Source organism: Solea solea, chromosome 4 (genome assembly GCF_958295425.1).
Source record: "Solea solea chromosome 4, fSolSol10.1, whole genome shotgun sequence".
Classification (NCBI taxonomy): domain Eukaryota; kingdom Metazoa; phylum Chordata; class Actinopteri; order Pleuronectiformes; family Soleidae; genus Solea; species Solea solea.
Genome location: NC_081137.1, coordinates 15,627,373 through 15,639,064, shown reverse-complemented (window position 1 = coordinate 15,639,064; position 11,692 = coordinate 15,627,373). Strand labels below are relative to the sequence as shown.

General features: G+C 47.5%; 1 protein-coding gene across 11 annotated transcripts in view; it reads right to left on the bottom strand.

Moving 5' to 3' along the window:
* Positions 1-489: 489 nt before the first annotated feature.
* auts2a (activator of transcription and developmental regulator AUTS2 a) overlaps positions 490-11,692 on the bottom strand; it is a 270,916-nt gene continuing 259,713 nt past the window's right edge. For 6 of the 11 annotated variants that reach the window (XM_058626848.1, XM_058626839.1, XM_058626842.1 and 3 more), the window contains 9 exons: positions 11,160-11,255; positions 10,960-11,031; positions 10,620-10,649; positions 8,922-8,993; positions 8,108-8,249; positions 3,812-3,892; positions 3,619-3,702; positions 3,188-3,440; positions 490-3,052 (listed from right to left, as the gene is read on the bottom strand). In XM_058626848.1, the coding sequence (XP_058482831.1) occupies positions 1,822-3,052; positions 3,188-3,440; positions 3,619-3,702; positions 3,812-3,892; positions 8,108-8,249; positions 8,922-8,993; positions 10,620-10,649; positions 10,960-11,031; positions 11,160-11,255 (2,061 nt within the window). In that variant the 3' untranslated portion in view covers positions 490-1,821. The remainder of the gene's footprint in view (positions 3,053-3,187; positions 3,441-3,618; positions 3,703-3,811; positions 3,893-8,107; positions 8,250-8,921; positions 8,994-10,619; positions 10,650-10,959; positions 11,032-11,159; positions 11,256-11,692) is intronic. The other 5 variants (XM_058626845.1, XM_058626847.1, XM_058626843.1 and 2 more) reach the window with 3 other exon arrangements.

Sequence of the window (11,692 nt, the reverse complement as noted above, 5' to 3'; positions counted from 1 at the left end):
TTAAATATCAGTCATAGAATGTTGCCTGAATGCTGCGCTTGTCCACTGTAATGGAAATGTCAATATTCATTCGTCCTGTGATGAATTCACAAATACTGTGCCACGATTTACCAGCGAGCCCTCGCCGAGCCCTCGCATGTGCAGGTGTTGGCGGATATGATGCATGGACAGGCCATAGATTTAGCTATTTTCTTTGTAATTCAATCAGTCCCGGTTAAGCAGCGACGCAAGATATTTGTTTTCTTGTGGCTCTTTGGTTGATCGATGACCCGATCAGACTGTATCAAGTGGTGAAATCTTTAAAGCTACTTAACTGCACGATCGATAGCACCTAAAAAATGTATGAAGCAGCTGTGAGAAGCTAGTTAATCCTCCTGTGAGTCTAATGTTTAAAGTGATTAAAGTGTGTGTAAATGTGCGGCGTCAGAAAGAAATGGAGCCTGTTTGCTGGGTGCGCGTAGGAGGTGGAATGAAAGCCCACAGACTGAATAAGTACACATTTTTTAATAACATGGCACAATTTACATAACACAAGTTTAAATGAGGAGCATGCTGAAGATTCAGTCGCTTCATATTTTCTCATTTTTGTACATGATCTAGAAAGACTTCATTTTTTTCCCCCTGTACACGGTAAACAGCAAAAAAGTTTCTTTTCTCATTGAACAATCTTTTTGAAATACGCGTCGACTAACCACTATGGCTCTGGTGGACATTTCCGTTGGATTAAAAAAAACACCGCACAACATGATATCACAGAGTTTGAAGCGCACAACTAAACCTTCAGTGGACTACTAAAATAGATCTCTGCTCGTTAGAAACAAACGGCCCTCAGATGAGCTTTTTTTGTCTTTTGATTTTGTAGGTACAACAACTTAGGAAAGCACTTTAATACACTGTTTGACCAACAGAACTGTGTACTCGACACTCCTTCTACAGGGCTAATGTGCTGTCATGGTGTTTCATGTGCTGCATTCTCCCCAGAACAAGACTGGCGGTAACTGAGTAAAGGAGCAATAGGAGAGCAAAGGTTCTGTAACGTTTGTGCTGCTGGCTTTAATTAGAAATGCGATTCTCCGTCAGCCGTCTGTAAGATTGTCAACACAATTTATCGTAGTGGAGAAAGTATTTTTTCAAAGATTAGTTTTTCCCAAATGACGCGTTTCGGTTAAAGCTCGTCTCTGCTCGCAGGGACCTAGCGTTTGTTTAGTCTGAGTTGTGGAGAGAATACAGCTCTCTGTCCGTCAGCGGAACAGTCGGCTGTCGTGACGAGGCCAGCTTTCAGAAAGGGAGCCCAGACGATTGTTGCATAGTTGAATATGGGGTCTCTGGTACAATGCTAATCAGCACAACGAAAAGGAAATAGCAAAAAAGCACATTCTGAATACTCGTGTTTACATTTTGTTCAAAGTAAAGCTTTCAAAACACCCTTTTGCATATTTGTACCACGATTAAGAATCCATACAGAACGAGAACAGCGACTGTACACTTTATCTACACACTTTGCCGTCAGTGCCGAAGTACCTATACGTTCCGAAACTGTTCATTCTTACTCCGTGTCGCTCTGCTGTACAATGAACGCAAAAAAAGCTGGAGCGAAATTGGGGGAAAAAAACGTAAAAATTCCTTTTTTTTGTCCCATGATTATTGTCTCTTTGTAGTTTTATACAAAAACAATTCATTGTGGTGTGGGCGTGTCTCTGCCCACATAAGTTATTCACAGCTATATTACAGTTTTGCTTTGCCCAAAGCTAAGTGCTTGGTGTGAGTTGAGTGTTAGTGAGGCACAGGGCTGAAGGGGCACAGAGTGCAGTGAGACTCAGCTCACCGCGCCTCGATGTCTTTGTGAGCCGGCCTGTCTCTGATATCTGTGGCCAGGGGAGTAGTCCGTCTGGGCGAGCCGGGCCGGGCGCCCAGCGTGGGGATGAGAGGGGGCGGGGCACTCAGCGAGGCGGTGGGCGGCGTTTTGTTAAGGATACCGTTCTGGTGGGCGGTCGCGGCGGCGGCGGCCGAGGGACTGACTCGCGAGAAGTGCATGCCCGGGAGTCCGGCGGCCATGAGGCCCGGGGCGGGGTGGAGGGGGTGTCCGTCGAGGGCGGGATGGTGCATCGCCGGGTGGAGGCGTCCGTGCTCAAAGTCCTCTCTGAGCATGTTGAGGCGCTCGCGCTCTTCCAGGTGAGCGCGCTCGTGCTCCCTCCTCTGCTCCAGGGCCAGAGGGTGAGCGTGATCGCGATTAAAGTCGTGGGGCTCGCGGTCCCTGTAGGAGCGCTCGGCCTCGTAGAGACGCGGCCCCGCCAGCCGGTGCAGGGGGTCATTTCTTAGCAGCAGGTCCCTGGCCAAAGGGTCCCGCCTGTGAATGTCCAGGCCTCTGTACGGGTCCCGCATCGGGTCCCAGTGGAAGGCGGGGTAGGGGAACCTGTCGGCTCCCGGGATGGGGCTGATACCCATGAAGGGTGCCACCATTCTAGTTCTCTCCAGGCCACTGATGCTGTTGATGGGGTGGACGCCGGCCATTCCCATGGGCATAGGCATAGAGGAGGGAGGGTGGAGGTTCGGCGCGGCGGGCGCCTGTGGCGGGTGCTCACTGGGCCTCTCTGTGACCACTTCCTGTTCCTCCTTCCTCTCCTCCTTCACTTTGACTTCACCGCTCTTCTTCTGGTGCTCATACGGGGACTCTACCTTCTTCTCCGGGCCTTCTCTGCCCGGCCCGCCGCCGGGACGTTCTAGGCTGCTCTGCCGAACGTAGGGCGACGCCGTCCCCCTGTTGGGTATTCTGTCCTCTGACACTCTATTGTCGTGGATGACCGGCGCGTCCTTCTCGCCGTGCTGGTTGTCTTTGAGCTTGTGGTCATCCGCGCTGTTGTCCTTCCAGGGCTCCGCGTGGTCCCTCTCTCTGTCTTTCGCCGCCTTGCCCTCTTTGTCCCTCTGAGGTTCTCCGGAGGCGAGGGGCAAGTGGTTCCTGTGGTGCTCGGGAGGCCTGCTGTGGCCGAGGAGGCCGGCAGGGTTGACGGGGACCGGCGACGGATGGCTCAGGTGACGCTTCTCTACAGAGTCCCTAGAAATACAAACAAACAGAGTCCCCCTATCAGTACCAGAAGCTTTGAAGTATTCCACGACATTAGAAAAAGCAAAGGCTACACGTCCAAACGAAGTCACTTTCAGTCGCTACCTCGTGCCTCACTGCACCCACCTGTCCTTGTCGTCTTTACCGACCGGCGGCTCTCGCTTGTCGGAGTCTCTGTCCCTCTCGTGCGAGCTGACTGAGGCGCTCCTCTCGGAGTCTCCAGGTTTTAGCCAGGGCGGCGGCGTGGGGAAGGAGGGCGGCGTGCGGTGCAGGCGGTTCCACGGCTCCTGGTGGCTACTGTTACTGCCGCCGTTGAAGTGCTGCTGTGCGTTTGGGCCGTCTTTATGGCCGAATACAGAGTTGGCCGCTGTTAGGGATTCAACACGTGGAAAAACACGGCAGGACACAAGTTAAATGCGTATCTCGACAATCTGCTTTTGGGCATGTTTAAATTCCGTTCCGCCGATGTTCCGAATGACGGGGAGCGTTGTACTGTAAATGACCATCACGTCAGCAATAGACCAATTACAAACACTATTCATGAGGCTGAAACTCACTTAGTGCTGGATTTCCAAGTCCTCCGAAAGCCGACGAACTCAGAGCTCCCAATCCTCCAAACGACGGCGGTCTAGCGAAGGGTTCTAGTGAGAGAGACCCACCGCGTTAGCACACGTAATCCCCGTCGTCACCGTCTTTCATGTCTTTCTTCAGAATGAAAACGAGAGGAGCCAAAGTGACGAGTTGTCTTACCTAAGTGAGACGCTGGGCCGAGGAAGTTTCCCGGATGGTGTGGCGGATGACCGAAGGGCCCCGCAGACGGGTGAGTAGGACCTGGGGAGGGACATGAAAGAGTTTAATATCTAAAAAATCAATAAATATTACCTCAATGCCTTTGGCTTTTTCTGGAGGTTTCAACCAGAACTCGATCAATATAATAGATACTGTACATTTGTGGTAAACCTTTAACTTAAGAATGATGTCAGCAGAATATCTCTGAGTTTTTGCTGTAATAATCCACAATTTAACAGCCAGCTACAGGAAAGTGATGCTTGGCTCATTACCAATGGTCCTGAGGAGCATGAACATAAAGTGATCATTGCTCTGTTGATTAAACTCAGCCCAGATAACATCAGCAAGGTGTAAAATGAAAATAAACTCTAATATCCTGTTTGCTCAAGTTACTTGACCCATTGATTAGGTGTAATTTCTGAAACATTGAATACGTTTCAATAACACAAAAATAGTTTGATGAATTTGTCATACAAACATGTTACAACTAAGAAACGACAGTAAAAAGAATAAAATGTAAATGATTTTGGTCATAACGGTTTGTCATCTTTTTTTTCCCAACTAGATTTTATTGATTTTTATCAAACCAAGACATAAACAACATACAAGCGCTCTCTGTTTTCACAAGGATATTAACAGGAAGGGAAAAAAAAACAGCATCTCAACCAAAGTGTAGTAAAAAAGTAGCTCACGATTGTCCTCAACCCAAAAATTAAAAAAAGGAACCCGAAAAGGGAAAAGGTCCCACTGCCACCCCCAACTGTCACATCAGTCACCTGGACAGACATACTGTGCCTTCTTTATGGTTTATCATCTTAAAAAAGTGTGTTTTAGTCTGATTAAAGATCAGGTGCGCTGTTGTGTTGTGGAGCATCTGTAGTGGTTTCACAGCACAGGTGGGGAGGCCCTTAGCGGGACGTTGCAGTAGTCAAGGCTGGAGAGAGTAGCCTGTCGAGTTAGGTACGGTCTGATTTTTCTCTAAAGGTAAAGGTCAAGTGGTCATGACACCCAAGTTTCTTGCTATCTTGGAAGGAGCCGGAGCTAAGGAGTCGATATTAATGAAGATGTTGTGATGTATCGTTGGCTTGGGAGACCAGCCAGGAGGTGATGGGCTTACATCCATGCAGATGTGTCAGGTGGGAATGACAGATACAGCAGGGCATCGTCAGCATAGCAGTGATAGGAGAAGCCATTAGAATGGATGATCTGGCCCAGCGAGGTGGTGCATATGGCAAAGAGGAGAGGCCCCAGCACAGAGCTTTGGGGCACCCCTGTGGCAAGGCCAGGACGCGTTGACCGATCGCCCAGTGAGGTAGGATTCGAAACAGGAGCGAGAAGGGACAATAGGATATGGCAATTAGCCACGCGAAATGCTGCCGATCGGTCGAGCAGGATGAGTCCCGAGGACTCAGTTACTGCTGTGACTTCTTTTATGGCTTCTTTGACATACAACAGAGCCGTTTCAGTGGAGTGGCCACTTTTGAAGCCAGATTGATGAGAGTTTGAACGCTGCCTTTTCAACGGTCTTAGAAAGGAACGGGACGAGAGAGACAGGCCGATAGTTTTCCACCCGAGTGGGAGCAAGGGAAGGTTTCTTGAGCAGTGGTGTAACCCGAGCGCGTTTGAACGCATTAGGAAATGTGATGTGCGATTGCTGCTGTGACTGTTGAAGCTATGGATTGCAGGAAGTAGGACGGCTACATGTAGGGCTGGGTACCGCCCAAAATGCTTTGATAGTACCCGGTACCTGGAAACGTGCGTTGCTTTCTGGTCCCAAGTTTAGGTACCTACGGAGTGAGTCGCGTGATGAAGATCTGACAATGCTGTGGGTGATTGGCTGTAACGTTAGATGTGTTTGCGGCGTGTGGGAACAATATAATGTGGTTACGCCCACAGACCGGGTTAGCGCGTATCAGTGTTGTTAACTACACCTAAGTGTGTTGTGATTTGTGACAGAGGGCTTGAAAATGCCAACGAGGTGGAAAGTGTGGCTCCATTTCAACCAAACGAATACTGATCTAGTGTGCGATGCACTATTTATAAAATCGATATCCCCACTAAGGCGGGCAACATGACAAATGTAAGGAAGCACCTGAATGTGCACGGGGTCAACTTGAAAGCAGAAAGCAGCCATCTACCTCCTCTCAACATCACAGGCCTATTGTGGATGGCCTGACTTGAGATCTCCACCACCAGACTCCGCCTCATCCAAGAGGAGTACTGAGTGGGGAATTTCAACAGGCAAGTTTACTTAAATGAATGTCACTGCAGTGTAATATGTGCTTAGACAGTGTGTATCTTAATTTTATGGCTATATAGCCAAGTAATTGAAAAGCTGTGTAAAGATACACAGTAACTGATAAAGCTAGGCTTGACAAAATGTATTCCATTGTGTTGTTGAACAGCTCGCGGTCCTGTCTGTCTTGTCCTCACAGTAGCTCGTGTCCCTGATGTGAGGAGGAGGAGGAGGACGAGGCCAGTCAGTGTGAGAGTGCTGCAGTCACAACTTTGTTTAGCCCTTTTGCAGTGGAGGCTCCATGGCGGAGGTGAAGGTAAAGGCTACATTGTTTGTATTGTTGACCAGGTTTTTGAGTAATAATAATAATAATCCAACCAACCATGTTATGTTTTGTGTTCTAATGTCAAGTAGGGAGATGATAAGACATGGTGATTATTTTTGTTAAGAAACCTCTGTAATGTTCTCCTTAGTGAAAATGACTTGTCTGCAATAGTTGTTTATTTATTGTTGTATGATAAAAAATAAAAATGCCAAAAGTGAAAAAAAAGACACAATGTAATTTTCTTTTCTTTTAAAAGTGGTATTGTGAAAAAAGTGTTGTATAGGTATTGGTATAGAAAAGTTTGGATCAATATCCAGCCCTAGGCTGGACTTATGTGTGTAAGTCTCGCTCCCTGCGAGAGTGGTGAATGAATGAGTAAAAAGATGCAGTAGGACTTGTGCATGCCGAGGATGTAGTTGGACTGGTGAGGCCCTTTACTTGAAGAGTAGTGAAGCGACAGCTGCCACTTTGAAAAAGCAAAATGAAACAAAAGTGTCTGCTGTCAGGTTGGCAGCGGGTGGTAGGTAGAAGGTAGAGAATAGTTTCAGTGGTATTGTTGATGTTGCCTTTGTAGTAGTTAGGGTGAGAGGAATCTTTGTTTAGTCCCATTGTCTTTCTGCGGCTCTGAGGCAGGTGTGCAGTATCACTTAGCCATGGGCGGGGCCGGGAGCAAGCACGGCGGATAGTGGACGCGGGCTATCCAGAGAGAGAGAGACTCTGTGGCATCGTTAACCTCCCAGGGAGGAGAATGTGCTAAACCAGTGTTTCCCAACCCCGGTCCTCAGGGCACACTGCCCTGCTCCAACACGGCCGATTCAAACGGTCAGCTCGTCCCCAAGCTCTGCAGAAGCGTGATGACGAGGTGTGTTGGAGCAGGGCAGTGTTCCCTGAGGACTGGGGTTGGGAAACACTGGTAAACCTTGTGTTGTGACCAGGTGTAGGGGATCAACCTGATTGCAGCATGAGCAACGAGAGTCCCTCTTTCCAACTCCCAAGAAAGCAACAGTGAGAGCAAAGCATATCAAAGGTTTATTCAAAGCAAGTGCAAAACGTCTGCTGTGAGGGGTTCAAGGAAGTCGACCGCAGTAGACATGTGCAGGCCCCTCGTTTGGACTACCTTCCGCGCGGGTTCAGTCGCTGTGGTCATTCAATCCAACATGCACACACGAGGAGCACGCTGCAAGTGACGTAGGGCGCCCCCGGCGTCCCTGCTGGGTGGACATGCGCAGGTAGACATGCCGGTCTTGACTCACGAGGGTCTTCACGCAGGAGGGCTGACGCTGGGGCTGACGCTCCAGCACCTACCCTCTTCTTATACTGCCGCACAGGCACCCGCACGCGGCTGCCCTCGTGTTTGCTGATTGCTAACGCTGACGGCTTGCACCTGCTGACACTCAAGCCCTAGCTGCTGATTGGCTCCACAGTTTTGGAACAGCACACTACAGGTAGCCACGGGGTTGGAGCTACATTCTGGAACTACTTCCCCCCCCCATCCATTCTTTTGTTCCACATGGTCCATTGAGCTGTCGCTCAACAACTCTGGAGCCAATCGGCACGCGGCTTACCAAGGCCCGCCCACTGTCTGGATCTCAAGTTGTCTACAACATTTACAGTTCATTATGCCAAATGTACATGTTTGGACACTACATCTATGCACACAACAATACTACTGCTGCTACGTCTGACACGCGCTCACCTGCGGCGGAAAACAGTGTAGCGGGCCGTGCCAGGTCGCTGGGGTGATGGATGGCACCAAAGATGCCGGGGCCCGGAGGTCGACTCAGGAACTCGGGTTTCAGGCCAAAGTCGAGCTTGTGAGGGTCCACCTGCATCTGCTGCTGGAAAACGTCAGAGCGCCACAGAGGAACACGTGTAAAACCACTTTGCCCACTGGTGTCAAAGTCTCACTATGCATTTCAGAGCGTGGTTCACAGTCACAACTGTAGGTGCTAAGCTCAAACACATGTTAACAGAAACCACACCGAGTCCTCCTGGCTGCCATGTTACACTTACGTTTCAACTGCTTTGACACATCTCAAACAGTTACTGAGTCCCTGCAGCCTTCTGATGTCTTGAATCTTCTCAACAAGTCATTACTCGGGCTAATTCTTTGTCCAGCTACATATTCACAGTACACCAACCTGGGATTATTTTGTTCTTTACTTTCAAAGGTACCACGGACACTTTCGTATCTTTGCCCGCTATGATAGATAAAGGGATCGGAAGATGTGCTGCAAAACATCTACTTTGATGGACGTGTCCATCTTAGAAGCTGTACTAACTTTAGGTGTAACAAGGGTTTTCTAACGTCAGGTCGCTACGTGACATTAGGTTGCGTTGTCTTACTGTTGGAATCTATAGCTCGTCATTCACAACCTGAATATTTCTATGTTGTTGATCCTCGGGAAGCTTGGATGTACGGCGAGTGCAAATAAATGTGCTAACCCTTCACGCGTGATGAATTCTAACAGTACCTAGCCAATTGGAACCTGAGTCAGATGAGTCCTCACCTTCACTTTCTGCTGATGGTGGTAGATCTGCCAGGCAGTATGAACGTGCATGGCGCACCACTTCCCTGGTTTCTGGAAACACAAAAACGATCGCATGTCATCAAAAACCTAGTCTTAAATCAACACACGCTTCATGTTATCACTTCACAGTTCTCAATATTCAATACATATTTTTTTTCCTGAAACCTCTAATGTACCCTGGAACTAATCATAGTAACATGTACACAGAAACACCAATCACCTCAAATGGTTTGTTGACATAAAAAACAACACACACTCATCTAAAATGACACACTGACACTCAAAGGTAACACATTATTTACAATTACAGCTGCTGACATGGCTCGTGACAGCTATACACTAACTGTAGCTGTTTGTTTCCAATCTATCGACATTTCCAAACAGGACATGACTTTGCAATGACAAGGGAGGATGGAAAATAAAAGACAATGGCCGACTACTTTTGCTCACCAGAGCAGGAAGTAAAGGGAGGAGGGAACTAATAAATCACTCACACCTGAGAGCTGACGAGTAGGAGACAACAAACAAAAGAAGGTGGAATGAATGCAGGAGAAGGAGTGCAGACAAATCCTGACATTTTCTCCCATTTCAGACATTATCTCAACTTCCATGAGGTTTTTTGGAGCTACTAAGAAAAGTTAAATGAAAGACAGTAGGAATAAGCCCATCCCTGGAGCAGGACAGCCTGATGATCTTATAAAACCTGCTTGGATGCAGTGGCTGAATTCTCAGTTGGAAGACACCCTACTTGGAGCAGATAAGTTCAACATTTCTGGAACTCTCCTGGCTTCCAACCCCCCTCTTCCCTCTCTCACACTGAACTGAACTACACTGAAATTAGATTCACACTCCCCCGCAAACAAACATACACATACACACACACACACATAATCCTAATCCATTCATATCCCAATGAATTTCGATTAGATCAATGCCCTCCTCCAACCACATCCAAATGAACCGAAAGGACGTTATCATTGCAACATTTTCATGCTTTCTCTGAGTGTTGGTTTTGAGTTTGTTTGTTGGTTGGTCTAATTTACTTATTATTTTGTATATACTATACACAAAAGTAACCTTGCCTTGGTTGGATGTTCATGTCATGTTGGCATCTTCTGTAGCATAGAAATAAGATAACTGGGTAACCTCTGAATAATGATTTTTTTGACTTTTCATTTTTCTCCTGTCGGGCGCCCAACATTACTTTTACAAGTTAGATCCACAGAAATGGTTCTAAACATTCTTGGGAATTTGCCTTTCACATACAGTGAACGCAATGGGACACCGTCTGTGTGAGATGACTTCACAACAGCGGGATAATCTGCAGAGGATCCAGGCAAGTGGTCGGTGTCTGGTTTGAGCCAACAGGGCGCAGAACACACCGCTCGCTCTGTGGATCATCCAGAGTTCCTCCTGCTGAGTTCTCACATAAACATTGTGATTACATTAGGGAGCTGGCAGCACAATCTCTAGAGAAGGTTTGCAGTTAAGGGGCAGAAATATATATACAGTACCATGATATTTAAGGGATATCACTTTTCAACCACAATATACTGACGTGCTGATTTCTTTTTTTAGGTTCATTTCGTCCAGCCCTAATGCAGAGGATGCATCGACATTAAAAAGAGCTTTACTGTAGCGTGTGTGTGTGTGAGTGTGTTTGTGCACAACACTCACCCTGAGAATGGGCCGAAATGGATCTGTTAGCTGCAGGAGAGAAGGGGATAAAACAACAACACAGTGTTATTTCTCGTTTAATTAAGCCAATTCCTCAGTGGGTAACATTCATTACTGTAGTTTACACTTTCCTTTAAATTCACCATTTCATGACTAATGCACTAATGGGACTTAAACAGCAGCTGTGTTTAAATATGGCAGCTGAGTGGAGGCAGAACTGTGCTAAGACTTCTTCTTGGTGACTTCACTTGACACCGAGAACCCTATTGAACACTTATGCAACATATACAGAGTCGAAAGGTTACCTCGACATTATGTGTGTGTGTGTGTGCGCTCTTACCCTTGGGTCCTTCTGTAAGAACGTGTGTGGGACGGCTCCGGGTCTCGTGGACACGTCCAGTGGATTAGAGGTCTACAGAGAAAGAGAGAGCATCAGACACAGATGGAAACAAAACTCCGAGTAAATGGCTACGATTTTCTGTTTGTTTATCTGGAGGTTTGCGTATGTGGGTGTGCGTGTAGGCGTCGATGTGTGTTTACCTTGGGCTGAAAGGCGCCCTGCAGCGAGCCGAAGGGCCCGGTCGGTGGGATGACGGGGGGAAGGCCAGACATGGCCGGTGGGTAAGAGTGGAAGAGCTGAGGAAGAAAATAAAGGACAAAGAGTGAGGATGGTTTTTGAGGGAGGGGCGTCGCATGCACATTACAGTGATGGACAAACATTCAAGAAGAAGGTGAGTTACAAATGATTGCCTCCATGTTTCGCTGCCTGTTTATGAAATATTCCCTGCTCAATCCCTGTGGATTTAACCAAGAAAACTCCCTGCTTTGATATGAAAACTAGAACGTTGTAATACAAGCAACACGCATGTAAACTACACAAGCGCTCAAGGCCTCCATAAAATTATCCAGAAGAGAAACAGATATGTAATGAGCTACTTTGGCATAATTGTTCTCGCCAGTCATATTAACATTTTTCACTTTCGACACGCACACTTGCATTACTTTAATCACGGATGGCGCAGCGGAAATATTTAAAGCCAGAAAGAGTTATTAGAAGCTGAAATTACTGCCGG